Genomic DNA, 19,187 nt, shown 5'->3' on the forward strand with positions numbered 1-19,187 from the left:
TTGAACACCCTATGTTAGAAAATCAAGCTATAAGCTTGTAACTAAAAGCGATTATTTTAGTTGTTATTCCGCACAAAGTTTCGTAAACCTAGAGTAAATATTTATGGAAATATGAGCATTTTTAATAAAAAAAAACTTTTTTTTTGCTTACGCTTTTTCATTATTACTTTATAGATATTCAATGAAATTAAGCAAAAGTTTTAAAAAAATTCAAGATTAATTACAAAATTGTCGATTTAAAGTTTTAAAAAATTCGTTGGAAGCTGCGTAAGCTATGAGCATTTAAGCTAGTTCTTTTATACAGCGCATGCAGTGAAAAATTTGGAAAAGTTTTTTCATTATTTTCTAGTGAATTGTATTTGGCAACTAATAAAAAAAATTGATTTGAATATCTTAAAAATTTTCCAAGTATTTTTTGTACTTTTCAGAGGAAAGCTCAAAACGTTCAGGGTATTTTCACTAGTTCTACTTTGTATTGTAAGACAAAAGTTAAAAACAAATGATGATACTTTACAATAATCATCCAGAAACTAAACTTTGAAGGTAGAAAAAAAGAAAACATCCCCCACAATGTCGGTCTTTGTTTTAATAAATCTTGTTTAATAGTACAAGATGGAATTTCTGGATAACCCGTTATCGTTTTGAGCTTTCTTTTAAAAAGTACAAAAATTGCTTAGAAGATTACTTGAAACTTTCTTAATTTTTAAAATATTTAAATAAAGCCTTTATCATGAGTTGCCAAATACGATTCCCTACAAAATTATAAAAAACTTTTTAAATTTTTTCTGCTCATGTGCAGTAATAACAAACTAGATCAAATGCTCATACCTTGAGCAGTTGTTAACGAATATTTTCAAAATTTTAAATCAACAATTTTGCAATTAATCTTGAATTTTTCCAAAACTTTTATTTAATTCCATCGAATACGTATGAAGTTAAAGCAAAAAAATGATTTTTTTTTCATAAAAAATGTCAATATTTCCACAAAAATTACTCTAGGCTTACAAACCTTTATGCAGTTATTGGAAATAACAACTAAAGTAATCGATACAAGTTAGAAGTTTTTTGCTTGATTTTCTGGTATAGGGTGCTCAAAAATATTTGTTTTCCTTTGTAATTTATTGTAGGTCTTCCAAATCTCTGAAAGCTTTAAATTTTATTTTGACGTTTCCTTGTGCATATATTTCATGTATAAAAAATGGCATAAACTGAACGCTTCTAAAGTTACAAAATAATCCTTCAAGTATTTCTTGTGAAATTTTAAAAAATGTCAAAAATCGAAAGTAACCTCCACGATTTTAGGGTGGTGTATATATATATATAGATATATATATATATATAATTAAAAGCTATAATTGCCTAATAAAGGGAAAATAATCCCATCTCATTAAGAAACTACTACATAAATTTAAGCAAAATTGTTTGGGAGTATTTTGGATACGATAAGAGGATTTTGACAAAATGCTATTTAAAGTTTATGAAAGCATATTTTACTTTAAAGCACTCCACAATCATCTTTCTCATTTCCAGGAAAGAAGTTTTTTCAGGGAGAATTTTTTTTTTTTTAAATTTCTATCTGTCGTTTTCTTTTAAATGGAATTATAACAAATAGAAAATATAACAAATAGTTTGACTTTTTATTTAAACTTATATTAAAGTTCTTACTTGTTTCATTTGCAATATAAAAAGCAGCTCTTTTCTGAATAACACCTATAAAAAAGTAAAAATAAAATTTCATTTCTTAAAAAATTCGAAAAAAGATGCATATAATATATTATATCGATGAATTTTTTAACAAAATTACTCATTACTTAAAAAAAAACACGAAGAAGGTATACAACAATATCATTCTAATGATGAAATCCATCTCATTAAGGAGAGATCAATTCATTATTTTTGATATCGAAATAGGATTTCTGCATAATGATTTGTGAAAGTTAATGATGACGTGATTCCACATAGTTCATAAATTGCATTGAAAAATGTCAATATTTTTGAAGCATGAAAATATGAACAAAAGCATGAATGGAATGCATTAAAAAGAGTTTAATTTTACATGTTATTAATATACATTAATAACATATAAAATGAAATTCTTTTTATACTTTTGCTTCATTCCACAAAATTAATTTCATTTTGTTATTGCTCTTTAATTCGATGTGTGAAAATTTATGTGAAATTTTCTTAAACAATTCTATCATTCAATCTCAATAGAAAATCGCAAAATTAAAATTTTTTTTTTGTCTAAAGCACCTAAACCGAGTCAATGGAATTTATGGAATGGTTAAGTTCCATATGGTTTGTTAAGTTATTTCATGATCATTTACTTGCTGTAATGCAATAGTTTTATGTCTTTTGCACGTTACTGTAAGACAGTTAAGGTTTACCGTGTACAGATTAGAGATAAATAGAATTTTTCAATATATTTTAATTCTTTAAAATATGTTACATATTTATAACTGCCTCCAAAGGGAACTTTCCTTTTTTTCCAGAAATGCATAATGAATACTTCACTTTTGATTATATTTTACTTCTAAATAGATGTGAAAATGGAGTTTGCCAAGTGGAGCATTTAAATTGAATAAATGTTTAAAATTTAAAATATATTAAATAGGTAAAGCTAAATATTAAAATTTATTACATACAATTTTATATAACTTATCATATTTGTTGAACTCTCTGAAATTCATTGCAAAGATATTACTCTTAATGATTATATTATATTTTTCTATCACTTAGTTTGTATAGCATATAAATACCCAACTATAAACATTTGAAATTGACATTTTTCAAACATGATTATTTAAAATTTTTAAATATGCTACATGTTTATTACTGCTTTTAAATGGAAAAATGTCACATTTATTTATTAAAATAAATGTAATAAATAAAGGTGCAAACAAAATCTAAAATTAAAATTAACATCGTTGTTGTTGTTGTATATTTAACGTGATGGGTGATAAGAAATGATAATTTATATTGAAATATAATTTTTATTGTTCTCTTTCATTTGTTTTAATTTTTTTTATTAAGGTGTTCCAATTTATTATTAGAAAACTTATTTAAAAATCCTGGACGTTGTGTTTCAAACAGTTAACTTATTATAAAAATAAATATTTTTAAGCAAAAATATTAATGTTATGTTCACTACACAATGTAATGCTTATTGACAATTTATAAAAGTTTATTAATAGGGAATGACTATTATTCTTCGTTTGTTAAGAAAGATCTTAAAGTACAAATATAGACTGTCACTAAGACTGTACTGTAAATTTTCAGTTTTTTGAAACATACTTACAATAGAAATACATACAAAGATAGCTTTAAAAGTTTATTGTCAGAACAGATAGGAAAATCATTAGCATTCCTTGCAAAATTATCAATTACATTTTATCAGTTTTATTTGTCTAATTTTATTTAAGAAAGTTTTGCTGTGAAAGTGCAGCAAAAAGTGAATTGTTGCTCGGAAAATTAATATGGCTTCATAAACTAACATGATGCATTATATAATATTTTTTGTGTGTTTATAACGTGAATTAATTTATTTATTTATGTTTACAAACTATTTGCAGTCCATCTCGTTTAAAACGAGGATTGTGAGGACAGACACAAATCGATCGTTAAATCAGGTTACTCAGTCGATTGAAACCATGCCTTAAAATGATCTACAAAATGTAATAGCAAGAAATGTTTACTTATCGTGTATTTATGTTATATTATGTATTTATGTTACATTATGTATTTATGTTATATTATGTATTCATGTTATATTATGATTTATGTATTTATGTTATACTCGATTTGAACAAAAAAAAATAGTTCATTATGCACATTTCAATATTTAATTATTTTATATTCGCTTATTCAATGAAGAAAATTACGTGGGTAGCACGTGTTGTCCACGTCACCCAATTTATACTTTGTCTGATACAATTAGTTTACACTCTCCCGATATATATATATTCATATATCTTTTTCAATAGTTCATAAAATACTTTTTATTGATCCACTCAAGTTATAATTTATTTTTTTAAATTTTTGCAGTGGATGATACTTGAAGTTAATATAGTTTTTTCAAATATTAATTTATTAATTAAATTTAATTAATTAACTTCAGATTAGATTTAGAATTAATTTTCGAGAAACAATTTTAATTATTTAATAAAAAGTAACTAAAATAAAAATTTTCTTTGTTGACTTAAGTCGGAATTAACTTTAATTTTTTTTTATTTTTCATATTACTTGTTTTTTCACATTAAACCAACCTTTTTTTTTAGAAATCCCGTTCAATCAGTGCTCCCAATAAACGAATTCAATGTTATTTCATTTTTGTAAAACTTATTTCTTGGTGTAAGACGCAAATTAAATGCTAAGCCTGAATTTATTAAGAAATTGCTTATTTCATAAATTCATTATTATTTTAAATACTCTCTAAAAATTTATTGTCTTTAGTTTCAACTTCACCAAATCATTACGGAACAACCGAACCTTAGACAAAGCTGTATCATCTAACGAAATATTTTTACCTCGGGGTACATAAGTGGCACGATCTATACTCAATGTTTGTAAACACGAATTAGAGAAGTAATAATATTCGGCAATCTAAGCAAACTCTTTTAATGCACATTTTTTCTGCTGCTCCTCCTTAGAAAAAAGCACATTTTGCAACTCTTCCATACAATGAAGATTAGATGCAGGTATTTTATTCATATGTGTGGTTAGTAATTATAGGATGGAAATATTTTGTTCGGTGCTTATTTTTTGTCAGTTCATTTCACGGTCAATGACCCTCACTTTAATGCATTTTTATATCTGTAGAAACACGAATAGAAATAATAAAGGGAGTGTGAAGGGTGAAAAGAATTTGTTACGGCTTGAGCAAAAAATCGTGAGATTTGAATTTTGTTGAAAAGTCTTGGTATACCGTTACCTTCACTTTTTTAATGACACTCAAATCACTGTCTTTTCACACTTCCCAAAAGATTCCTCCAGTGTCTTTACTTTCATAAAACAATAATGATTTAATAATATCGTATTTAAAAGTAATTTTTTTAAATTCTCAATTTAATTAGTATAAAAAATCATTTTCTTGATTTCAGTTTGTGTTGATTAAATACGTGCGTCCTGTATTTCGTGTAAATGAACGAAAGGTTAACATTAAAATGAACATTTTTAAAAGAATATAGGAAATTAAATATTTTTTGTTGCTCAAAATTATGTTGGGGGTTTCAATATTTTTGCTGATTTAAAAGGTTTCGTGAAAATGCATTGAACTTTAAATGTAACATTTTTTGAGCAACTCTATCTTATAACAAGCATTACTCACACAAAATGCAGCGCTAGTTTTTCTTATCATATGCTTGTTGTAAGCAATGTACTGTTTTGTTATAATTATTTGCTTTGGGAGAACATCTATAAACAAAATTTAACCAATCTGTTTCATAATATGTGAACCTCAAATGTATTCTACTATTATTTTGATGGACTATTCACTACTGAAAATTATTTAAACTTTTTTGAAAGGATTGTTTTAAATGTTACATTTTATTTCATTAAAACTCACACACAATTATAAAAAACATTTTAACTTAATAATTATTTAATAACTGCATTTCTTTTGACACTATAAACTTATGTGAAAAATGGAATGTAATAAAGCATCATCCCTAGAAAAAATGCAAAATGGATATTATTTGTTTTTCTGCGTTATAAAAAAGTATATTTTCATTCTCTCAAAATTTAGAGTTTGAAATCTGTGCAAATGTTTCATGACCATTTTTTTTTCAATGGGAAGTTCAAATTCTAAAGTATGTATTGTTAATAAATTCTATTAACCTTGCATTTGTCTAAGTTGTAAAAAGTTGATTAACTAAAGGCTGTTTCGCATTAGAGCGTTTTCTTTATTATAACGTAAAAGAGATGCGTTTAATTGCTTCCCTCAAAACGCATCCGTAGCAAGCTATCGGGTCATAAATGTGTACCAATGCTTTATTAGCCTTCTTTGAAAATTACAACGAAATATTGTTCCATTATTTCACACTTCTTCCCCGCGGGATGTCAGTATGCTAAAGCATGCAGGTTACTCGGGTACCACGAAAACAGAATGAAGAGAGACAAAGTAATATGGCGCCATTCTAACCTGGGCCATTGACTCATAGTTACGCAAACTCTGCAGCTTTAATTGAATCGTGTTTACCGACTTATTGCTTCAGGCTAACTTCCCTCTGGTGCACGAGACACGAGATTCCTCCACATGTCATGAATTTTGGTGTTTCAATTTAAATCCTTTACACGTCGTCAGTTGCTTAAAATTTTACTATCAAAAGAAACTGAAAGTGATGAACTCAACGAAGAATTCTTTCATCTATTTGAAATCTACGCACATAATTTCAGTTGCCACGCATTTTAATACCTTTTTTTAATATACATTAACTGTATTCTGTATTTATTATATATTTCACTGTATTTTAATAAAGTATTAACAAATTTAATTTTTTTTAAACCAAGTGGTTAGAATAAAAATACTTTAAAATGGATTCCAATGTAATCATTGTAGAAAAAACGCCTATAAATATTTTTTTTTGTATTTATCTGAAATTGTGCTGAATTTTCACGTATACAACACTATTCTATTCCTCCCAACATAGTTATAAATTATAAATTGCTTTCGTTTGTGAAAATAAAAGTGCCTTTTGGAACAGAGGCAGAACCGATGAAGCGGTGCCAGATTATTGAAGTGATTATTGAATATGAAATATGATAATGGAAAAAAGCGTTTAGCCAAAAAAAAAAATTAAAAAAAAAAAAGAAAAGTTAAATTTTTAATTTTTTTAAACTGGCATCTTTAATGTAGCATTTTATGATAAAATATTAATAAGTAAAATGTAAAAACGACTTCAAATTTTAAATTTTTTTTCTTTGAACGCTTTGTTCGACTCAAAGGAATGAGAGAACAAAAGAGTAATTTTCACTGAAATATTTAATCAAGTTTTGTATGAGTGGGGAAGATAGTTCCAAGTGAAGTATTTCATTGCAGTCAACAGTTTTTGAATGGAATCAAAGATGTAACTATATCATCACATCATTTATTTACACCTGAATGGTGGTTTGAAAAATTTTGTGGGAGAAATTTAAAGAAAAGTTCGGCTCAAAATGATCAATCTCAGTATAGATATGATGTTGAAAAACAAAAGAAAGGAAGAAATAAAAGGAAAATATTTAGTCAGTTTATGAAATGTTAACTAAGTTTATATATTTTCAGAAGTGGTAACTAACATTGAAAATAATGAAATGGCTGTTTTTTTCATCTTCATGTAAGAAATGTAAATTAAAGGAATTAAATTTTAGCTTTATTCTTTTCGTAAATATTTCTTTATTTGTTTTATTTTATATATTTTAAAATTGCCATGGTAAGCACATAATTCCCTTTTATAACTTTATTTGTGTTCATGAGTTGTTAAGTCTTATCTGATTTAATTGCTTACTATCGTATTCAACTATCATATTTAATGCTATCGTATTTAACTGCTTTTGATACAACATCCCCTTTTAAATAATCATGCATATCTCTAACAATGAAAAATGCGAGCACTCATCATCTAAAACTCATCTATGCGACTAATAAATCTATTGCTTCATTAAAATTCTCTTTGTACAACGCTTTAAAAGGAAGCATTTTTGCACTGTTCTATGTTTCCTATGGTGAATAATTTTTTCAAATCTACTTTTTTTTACATTTCTGCAATTATCTTTTTATAACATTTATGAGCAACCATTTAATTCGCTTTGCATATTATATATTTTTACTGTTGCATTTTATCTCGCTTGATCATAAAAACACCCTTTGGGTAACTTATTTTGCCAAATTTGAGCTTTTTTATATTGTCGTAATTCAGCATCACGGATATTCAGTTCATAATGAACTCATAGCTTTATGATCACTATAAATGCAGATTATTTCAATAATACATTAAATAAATACTAAATACATGGAAAAAGCTGAAAAATAAGGGCATAAAATTAAAATAATAAGTTTTATACGTATGTAAATTCCCATAATTCAAGATTAGCAGTTGTTTTTGTTGAAAACATACTGCAATCTGCTTTAAAGTTGTTCAGTTTAAAAAAAAGAATATTCTATTTTCAAAACAAACTAATCAGGATAAATGTCATTCACATATACCATGGTTTATATATTCTTTTTAACTTTAAATATTTGAAGACATTTTCCGAGGCTTCATTAAATCATTTCATTCATGTAAGAGAAAAGTTCCACACTAAAAGCAACATTTTTAAAAGATAAAAATAATCATTTGCATGCTGAAAGATTAGAAGAGAGCTTAAAGAGGGCAATCAACCCTAGAAACAAATGCGTCTCTAGAAGTAATCATAATTAAATGAAGAAATAAACTTTCCAAAAAAGTTTAAGAAAAATCATTGAGGTCCTTGAACTCCGGTCGAATCTAATTTTTTTGTCTTTTGAAAAAAATATCTTTGATTAAAAAATAAACATTTTTATTTACTAAAATAAAACCAATGGCTAATTTCTCAACTTTTTTTCATAACTTTTGAAATATCAAATTGTTCTTTCTCGCATAAGCTGGTAACTATCTTTCTTTATATTTTCTTGTTATTCTTATTGTAATGAATTTAAAAACATTTTTGTGAAAATTAAATTATTGGGAATTAATTCCTTGAAACTAACTCAAATGTGTTAAAAAGGGATTTTTAGAGGGATTCGCATAAATATTTTTCAAAATTTAATCGATAAAAATGTGTTACTATGGTTACATCCAAACCTTTATTTAAACAAATGGAAAAAGATTTTGGTCTTCCTGCAAATAACCTGGAATAACTAACCTGACCCAAAAAATTGGCCGAAAATTAAAAATATGCAGATCAATCCAGATCAAATTACGGTAAAAAGTACAGGCACTCAGGGTGCCAATTTTTTTTACCGGAACTTGTTACGAAACAAAAAAATCTGATTTACCGTAATTTTTGCAGTAATGATTACCTTAAAATCACTGAATAACTCTAATTAAGTAAATATTGCTGTAAAAATAATGGCATAATATTTTACGGTAAAAGAGGATTTTACGGTAACAGGAATTTTTTTGGATGATCCAACCAAAGTGCCGGTACTTATTTATACCAAAATTTAATCGGAAATTTTTTTATAGTGGAGTTGTCAATAGAAATTAAGATTTTCCTCCTAAATCTTACATTACATTTTATACCTTAGTAAAATTTATTTAATGCTTCTTTTTCTTTAAAAAATAATTATAGTTTTTATCCAAAAAGTGAAATTGTAGGTCCATTTCAGGAGACTTTAATTAGCTAAACAGTTTTTTGCTAAATAGGGGATCAAAGTGACAAATTCTTATCGCTTTGAAATTATTATCTACTGGAAAAAAATAGTGATAATATTATTGGAAAATGAAATATAATAACAAGATATATTCGAAAAAGAAGTTTTTCATGGTATACCAAAATATATATTCAATTTATGCTTAAAACTATACAATACTCTCTTCTTTTGCTCAATGTTAAGAAATATTTTTAAATGAGTAGAATTTCGAATGTTTCAAGATTAAAAATCGTACAGTCAAAAATCAAGACAATATCAAATAAGTGAGTTCAAGGGAGAGTAGATTTAAATTTTGTCACTTACATGTCTCTCATGTTCGTATAGTATCATGATATATTTATCATTAGAACAAAATTATCTCAATGGCGCCTCTGATGGATAATCAGCAACTTAGTCGAAATCAAACTATGTTATTATTAAATATGCGGCCCAATGAATTTCCTTTGTAAGGGTGTATAATTTGTGTACGTTTGGAGCTTCAACCCAGTGTTGGTACACAACCTCTCGGTTACGGACACATTCCTACTAATTTAAATTCTAAATGGTTGTCAAATTTTTATTACCCAAATAAAATGCTAAATAATAATACCTTATTCAATAATTACAGCTTTGCATAATATTCACGATATTCCATGCACTTAATGTGTATTACCTGCAGAACCTTCGATTCATGGAAGCGGCGAGTACTGAATTTTTTTAATGAGATTTTTATTTAAAGGAACTTGTGAGTTTAAATTTCGTAACAAAAAAGATAGAAACAATTAATTAATATTTAGTATTAAAATGTGTTAGTAATAGAATTTAAAAGCCTTGAAATTGAAATGTCGTTTAAGAAAAAAGAATTACATATTCATGTTTAGCATTACCACTGACGGTGATATTTCTTCAATATTTGATAAGTTATGTTAGTCTGCTTTTTGTTTCTTTCAACTTCTGCTCGTAAACTAAGAGAGTTTAACGAGGTTTAACTTTTTCCAGTTTTTATTTTTGTTCTACTTCTTTTTCTAGCGCTTGTCTTCTTATTTTTTTAAAAAAGAAACATATTTTATACTAATGCTGTTTCCATGACAGTGCACGCTTTAATCTATGATTTATAATTTTTCAGCAACGAAATTTCGGTACTGTGTTCGAATCCCCGAGTCACAGAAAGCCGGAAAAAGGGATTGTTTGCAAATCCCTCGGTAAAAATTTAAAAAAAAGAGGCCAGAAACTATGTATTCATGCAAATCATGAGAAAAATAATAAGAATCAAATAAATTTACTTGTTGACTATTTCTAAAAAGGTAATCTAAACATTTGAACGGAAGAAAAACCAATCAGAAAAGTAACAGAGCGTTGTTTCAATACACCGCTAATTACAACTTTATTTCAATTTTATTTCTAAAATTTGTCTCAACAAATCAACTCAAACTACTTAGTGAAGAAAACATTTTATATAAATCTGAAAACTTTGCTTGAGGCGAAATGAAATTTGATGCCAATACAATTCAATATTGTAAAAAAATTTATAAATCTCAACAAACAGGTACTACTTGTAAAAGAGAGCATTTTTGTATGAGAGGAAGAAAGAAAAAGACGAACCAGCACAAATTTACCCTCTTGAATGAAAATACTGTTTATTTCACCTCAATTTTATTTCTGAAATTTTTCTCAACAAATCAACAGAATTGTTTGATAAAGGGAAAAACAAAAATAAATTATTTATAATTAACCTTTTTCAACGAACTTCATGTTAATTTTTAAAATTTATTTTAACAAATACAAAGAAACTATTTAGTAAAGATAGTGCGGTACTAATATGATAAACAAAATGAAAAATTAAATTAATGTGACGTCAGTCATTTCCCAGTTGAACAACATTGGGCGTTATATACTTTAATTTCATTATTTTGAACCTTGGACGTCCTTGAGTAATGCCATACACCAAGAATGCTTTTTATTCGAGATCTTATAATACCATAAACATACGCCCCAGGTCGTTGCCAACATGACGCCACTAATAATAATGGATGACTTTTAGAAGTCTGTGCCGATGGGCAACAATGAATTCACCTGTCTGTGACCCTCGAACCCGAATGAAAACCCTTCGATAAATAACTGCTGAGAGAAAGTCAACTGGAAACCTGTTTGTATATTACGAATAAAACGTTTTTTTTTTTTTTTTTTTCAATTCCTTTCACTTTCATGGAAAGAATTGTTTTAACCTCTTGTTACATGAGTCAATATTCAATTGGTCATGCACTCAAGTGACAAATATGTAAAGCAACTTTGACGAAAAAAGTTTATAAAAAAGCGATTTATTTATTTCATTTATATATATATATATATATATATATATATATATATATATATATATATATATATATATATATATATATATATATATATATATATATATATATATATATATATATATATATATATATATATATATATATATATATATATATATATATATATATATATATATATATATATATATATATATATATATATATATATATATATATATATATATATATATATATATATATATATATATATATATATATATATATATATATATATATATATATATATATATATATATATATATATATATATAATGTATATATATAACTTGAATAATTTCTTTGTTCTTTGTTCTTTAATTACATTACCTAAAATTGTTGGCTCTTTGTGCACAGAAAAAAATCGACTTACGCATCTTTTTTTTCCCTTTTAAAATGTTAAAATAAGCTTTCAAGGGGAAAAATATATCCAGAAAAATGGAAAAACAAAATTCTAGAAATTTTTGATAGTTTATCCTTGTAAGATTATTGCACCAAAATATTGAATTGATATTTGTAGAAGTAAGTAACAGCATAATATGTTAAGTTGTAATGAACAACTTGAATTCTACTAACATAGACCTAATTACAGAGAACAAAATGTTCTATTCCAGCTCATGATAAAATGGCGCAACTTTAAAGTACCTTTTTTTCAAAAAATATTGAATCAATTTTTAATTTTTTTGCTATGTTCGCCCAGTTGTGGCAAATATCTTAGCATAAAAATTTATTCTAAAATTTCTCAATGAGTCGAGTCAAATGAGACTTACTTATAAATCAATACTTAAGATTTTTTCACTGAAAATTATCTTAAATATACCTGAAACTGAATAAATGATACTTTCCCTTCTCTCCTCTGTTCCCTTATTTAAGAGAAGGGGGGGGTGATTTAAGGGAAAGAATTGAATAACTAGTAAATATGGCTAATAGATGCATTGTTACCGATGTACTTATGCTTTCTTGCTAAATCGAACGAGACCTATCTTGAGACGATAGGACTAATTGTTTAGAAGTTAAAAACTTTTTATGTTAAAGTAAGTACAAATGTGTACTTGTACCTGCTAGCGCATCTGATGTTGCTATCTAAATAAAATTGTTTCCTATTTATTATTAAAACGGAATGAGACCATGCACAAGTCAGTATAAAACAATAGTTCATAAGTTACAAGAGTTCCTGCGCATAAAAAGTACTTCGTTTGGCAGGTATTTGTATATACTTTACATTGCTATCCAGGAACTATCTGAACATGTAAGGTATATTTTCATTACAAAACAGGAATCGCTAAGATAAATAGTATAATCGAATGGGGCCAAACATGAATCAAAAGGTTTCATAAAAGTTAAAATGTTTTTTTTCTCCTTCGAATGACTGGCACTATTTTTCAATTGCACTTATTATGAAGAAATCAATATAATATAAGTCCTAACAACTCAATAAAGTATAAAGCATTTCATCGGAAAATGTACTTTTGATGGAAAGACTGTGTACATAAGTAATGTCAATAGTAGACATACAAACTTTAAAAACTTGTGAATAGCTTCATTCAATTTGGCGTTAAGAAATAGATATTAAACAATGTCTACTTGTTTAGAAAGCAATATCAGATGCGTCAATAGGTTTTGTACACAAAACGCTTACAATTTCTTATCTCTTGGTTCTATCATCTTGAAAATGGTCTCATCCGACTTAGCGTGAAAAATTCATCGGAATAAAAAGAAGAAATTAAATTCTTTTAATTATCTCCATTTCCCTGAAGGCGTACACTGTAAAAACCTCAGGATCAAATTGCAGGAAAAAGTACCAGAACTCAAGGTGCCGGTAGTTTTTACCCTAAAATTCAATTTTACCGGAAAATGTTACAGAAGAAAAAAATCTCATACATCGTAATTTTTAGAGTAATAATTACCGTAAAATCACCGAATACCTTTCATTGCTGTAAATGTTACTGTAAACCTTACGGTATAATATTTTACAGTAAAAATAAATTTTGTGGAAGATGCTCCCAAAGTACCGGTACTTTATACCGTAATTTGATCTAGAATTGTTTACATCGTAGGAGATTATTCAGGTATCCTTATAATGACTTGGTAAAGCTTTATTTATCAAAATATATCTTCTTGGTAATTCCGTAGAAGCATGGTAATTCCTTTATTATTACTGTTTCTGTTTGCTATAAACAGGACAAAATTGTTTTTAGCCGGAAAAAAAACCGTAACAATAGCGATTTTCTTTTTTTTTTTTTCAAGTTAAGTTTATGTAGAACTCTGTAAATGTTTCTTTAAGAAAACTGACATAAACCGACAGTTATATTTTCTTATATTTTTGATGCTATTTTGTTCTTCAAAAGTACTTAAGATATAAATAAATAATTCACCTTTAGATTTAGGTTTGTCTTTAAATTTTATTTTAAACTTTATTTAATTAAAAAAAATATTTTTCCGTGGATTAAAGGGTAAATGACCGATTGAGCATGCATTTATTCGCGTGAATAATTAGAATTACTTACGGCCTTTTGTTGGCAACCAAGTGGCAGCAGCAATTAGAACTAAAGGTATGAGGAAGCTTAAGACTCTGTCTCTACCTGAAAAATAAATAAAGACACATCAACGAAAACTTATTACGATTTGTTTTATATTTCCAGTTTATAATTGTTGAAATACTTTTTTTATCCAGTTGCTCGAACATTTTGAAGAATTATTTTTATTCATTTATTTACCGATGGAAGCATTTTCAAACGCTATAAAAATTATTATTATCTAGATTTTACCATACGCAACATACAATAACAATGATCATGTAGATTATTTATGATGTGAACTTACTTTTTACTCAAATACTCAATGAAATTTCCAATCACATTAAAGGATAGAATTATTTACCGACTTCTTAAATCATAACTTCAAAATTGAAGTTACATTTATAATATATATTGAATTAAATTAAACTCGGTAAGCCTTTGTTCAAATGAAGACAGAATCGGCTTTATTTCATCGAATATAAATGATAGTATGTTACCTGATTAAGAACGTCATTAACTTCAAAAATATATAAATTAAAAATAACTGTCGATATATTTCAAGAGCTCAAAGAGAGACTCCTATTTTCAAGACTTACCTGACCTAAATGAGAAGAAGCAAAAAATAATTTGAAATATAAAACATAAAGTCGCTGATGAAAGATGAAAAAAAAAATAAAGGTGAGAAATTAAACTCGAAAACCACAGTAGCCGAGAGAGAGAGAGAAAAAGATGAAAAATAGAACAGGAAAAGCACAGTGGCCGAGAGAAGCAAATCAGAGTAAATGCTATGGTGAGGTAATGAGGAACTAATGCCGTTAACAAGGGAATCAGCATTCATATGAATAAAACAAAATTCCAGGGCATCAAGCTGAGCTAAAGTGACTGAACGGGAAATAAGGCTGGCATTGTCGAAATTGAATTTATTCCCAAGATTCCAACAATGTGCAGCAAGTGATGATTTCTCGTATTTTTGATAACGGACGTATCTATCGTGTTGATTAAGTCTAAATTTTAAAGTGCGCCTAATTTGTCCGCTGTAGCTAAGGTTGCACTGACAAGGAGTGCCCTAAAGATTATCAAAGGACTTTTAAAAGATGAACAGGCCTAAAAAGACTTTAAAACCAAAACGAAGCTATTTTATATAAAAGAAGAGAAGTTCTGTGTAAGAATTAGAAGAGTGGATGGAATGAGCTGAATCGATTATAGAAGAGCAAGCAAAGCGGAAGTTCAGAAGAAAAGCACGGAAAACAACAGTATAAAATGCATTAATTTTGATGATATTTAGGGTGACTAGAAGGAGTGAGGCAAATGTTTACGAGAGATGGAAAAAGGGTAACAAAAAGATCTAAAATAGGTAAAGTAAAATTAATTTCCGCATCTATAATAAATTGAATGTTGGGGTCAACCGAGTTGACAATAAAAAGTAATTCTTGGAAATCAACGTCTACTATGAAAAACGTACTGTCAACATACCTTTTTCACCCTGACATTTGAACAATCTAAAATTTTTTTTCTCGAAGCAATGCATGTCACAAAGAATGGGAGAGTGGGAATTGCACATTTATTGCCTCAATTTTCTTATAGAAATTAAACTTTGAATTATAAAGTATTTTGCTTAATACATGAATTGAAAAGGAAGAAAATATCTTCAATTTCAATAAAAAGAATAGTGACAACAATTATTTTAAATGCTCAATAAGAATAGAAATGGGGATAAGAAAAGAGAGTTTTGTTTGAGGGGTTTGAAAACAAAATTATGAGAATTTTTAACAGTATGAATATAGTTGGAAGCTAGAGGTGAGATGATACGCGCTAAAAAGTGGGCAAGTTTTTAGAGAAATAATAATTGTATTAATAAGTTTATAAATTTCAGCCACCCCTATCGTCGAAGTGGTGTTTGATATTTGGAAGCAAAATAGATAAATACAAAAACTTGTTTTTAATTCATTGTCAGTTCCACGACACGGTACTTTTTCGCATTCTGTTCTGACAATGCTGCCGTTAAAAAACAGACTTGAATCATCTTAAGAGAGGATATTCCTTTTTGTTGTAAATAATCAATTTTGGATTCAATTCAAATGCTTTGAAAACAAATTTCTAATGTAGATACAAAATATTTTCCGATGCCTAATCGACAACTACTATTTTTGTCACTTTTTCACTAGAATAAAAATCTATATGAACTATTCATTCAGAAATGTGATGAGTGCATTTTAAGCAGAACGATGAAGACGCATTCAGTAGAAATTGTATTTTATCATTCTTTGAGATTTTAACTTTTTTATTGCAGTTCATTTTCTGATAGAAATATTTTAAATAGTGTTACAAGAACTATTGCTAAATGCGGAATAATGACGTCACGTGAAAATTATGAATTGAATCCATCAAACAATTAAAACCCATTCGACATTAAACGATTAACTCCTCAAACGTTGAAGATATTTGAATCATTAGAAAATTTCTAACTGTAAGAAAAACTTTTGTTTGTGATATTTATCTCACCACAGTAAACAAAACCTATAAAAAAATTTTTATTTTGAACCAAATGAGGCGTTAAAGGCATTTTTTTACTTACTGCATGATTTCTTTCGTGTGAATTTAATTCAGCTCAATCAAGTTAGAATTGAAAAAAGTTTTATTTTCACTTTTTTTTAAATAAGCAACCCTTAAATCAAAATATCCATGAAATTGTCAGGATCTGAGAACTACAGAAACAGCGAGCCACTTTTCTAATGTCTAGGATGAGTAGTTTAGATGGTAAATTATTATTATTATTATTATTGAAAAAGCCGCCACTTCCCTCGTCTGCTTTAAACTTATGCAATTTTCTTTTTTTCTTTTTGTGTGCTTTCTTTCTTAATGGAATTCTAAACTCTGTCAAGGACTTTTAGACCACCCTGCATCAAAAAACAGACAGATATTTTTTTTATTTATTTTTAAAATTATTCGTAGAGAATTTGTAATAGTGGAAAATTACTTAAAGAAAGAGGCAAAATAGAAGACCGACCACCCTAATATAACTAAAAATCTGTTATAGAAGTTTTATACAGTTTTATTTAACATTATTTTCGTTAAGCATTTTTCGCTCAAACATCATACAATAAATTGTTTGTAGTTTTTAATTTCACAATGACGATCGCTTAAAACAAATTGAAATTATATTAAACGTGATACACAGTGTGTAAAGGAACAAAACATGGAAATAACTTTTGATCCACTGCTTGAATTTAAATTAGTTAACAAAATCATTAACAGTAACTTGCTTTCCCCGAATATTTCTTTTTCGATGGTTTTGTTTGCTTGTTTTGTTTCCTTACAATTTAGTTAGGAAAGAGGTCGGTTAAGCTTACTTTTGCGCATTTCTCTTAAGATCTATTAAGTTAACCAAAAAATATCTTCACGACATAGTTAAACTAACGTATCTAAATTCGTAATTCCATGCAAAAGTTTTTTTTAAAAATTATTTATAACTTAATATTATTTACTTTAGAAATATGTTTCTTTCATTAATTATAATTCACTTTATATAAGCATATCATTCAACAGTCCTAAGTCTTAATATAGTGTTATCAATAATAAAAAGTATTGAAATATTGACAAAAAATATTGCTGTTTACTTTATCTGATTGTTTCAAATATTGGTTAAAATGGATGGTTTATAAAATTTCTTTTCCCTTGACATTCATTTTTCAGCAGTAGTCAACAGAATTTCAAAGCATATGAAAGAGGTGTATATATTTTTTATTTTACTTATCTTTGTGATGGGGTTTAGCTGGCTAGTTTTCGAAAGTATTAAGAAATAATCACGTTATAAAATTTCAAAATCAGATAATTAGTAACATCATTGAATGAGTTAAAGTATCTGATCAACCTATGTATATCGTTCATAATTCTATAAACTTTAGATACATCAATTCTAAAATCTAGGAGTGAAAGTGGAAATTTTTTTTCCCTCGTTAAAATGTATTCAGTAAAAGAGAAAGATTTTTAAAGCCGTTTTTAACGCTATATTTTATCAATAGTCATGAAGTTTTATTTTGCTACCTTCTAAGGACCAATGAATGAAAGAGTTTTTTACTTCGATAAGGATTTGAAAAAAAAGCCGTACAATGGCCCGGAAAAGAAAATAATGCATCGCAGAAAGGCACTAACTCGAAGGGTATAACTCGTACTCGTCAAGCACACCTCTGCATATTTTTTAAATATATATTTTCTACATATACTCTTCATAATTTTTAAGTAGTTCAAAATCCCTTTGATGCCTTAGCGATTGTAGTTCGCAAGTACAAGTACCTTACATAGATAACCCCATTTACTTTTTAATTGGTTAGAATAGCATTTTTTTAAAACTTGAGTGCGCAGTTATTTATCTAATACTTTGAAATTTTTGTTTTGAAGTTTCATACGCAGCTTATGCGAATCCAGACTATCAGAAAAAGAATTTATCATCAGTATCCATTACTAACACAAAAGTTTCTTGTTTTTGCTTGATAGTTTTCTCCAAATTTTTTGCTTGAATAGTGGTTTATGACACTTTATTTTTTGATAATTATGTAAACGCTAGTTCAATTATTGACAATCCTAATACTCTTTTTCTGTTTCACTCTGTAAAATGCAAAATTTTTTGATTCGACTGCTTAATTGAGTTGTTTTATTTATCTTCATTACATAAAAATTCAATTCACTAAATACCTTTTGGTTTTAAACAAGGTGACAAATGGTCTGCGTTCTCTGTATCAACTTATTTTATCAAATATGTTGCAGTAAAAAAATTATTATAATCTGATCGAACTGTACAAATTTCATATCAGCAAACTCGGCGTTTAGGAACTAGAGCTAAACATTATAATTATATTTATTTCATTCAACGATCAGATCATTGATCATTAGATTCTCAGATCGTTAATTGCTTCGACGAAATAATTTAGCCCGTTGTTAAATCACCAGTTTTGTATATTTATGGAAATC

At 27.2% G+C, this 19,187-nt stretch overlaps 1 protein-coding gene across 1 annotated transcript in view; it reads right to left on the bottom strand.

Annotated features, from left to right (window-relative positions):
- Nucleotides 1-19,187, bottom strand: part of LOC107454320 (uncharacterized) — a 69,182-nt gene that overhangs the window by 16,352 nt on the left and 33,643 nt on the right. Inside the window, exons 2-3 of the mRNA XM_016071477.4 lie at nt 14,208-14,282; nt 1,666-1,710 (exon numbers count right to left, since the gene is read on the bottom strand). Of these exons, the coding sequence (XP_015926963.3) occupies nt 1,666-1,710; nt 14,208-14,282 (120 nt within the window). The remainder of the gene's footprint in view (nt 1-1,665; nt 1,711-14,207; nt 14,283-19,187) is intronic.

Source organism: Parasteatoda tepidariorum, chromosome 2 (assembly GCF_982258835.1).
Source record: "Parasteatoda tepidariorum strain Cologne lab strain chromosome 2, Ptep-v5.0, whole genome shotgun sequence".
NCBI lineage: Eukaryota > Metazoa > Arthropoda > Arachnida > Araneae > Theridiidae > Parasteatoda > Parasteatoda tepidariorum.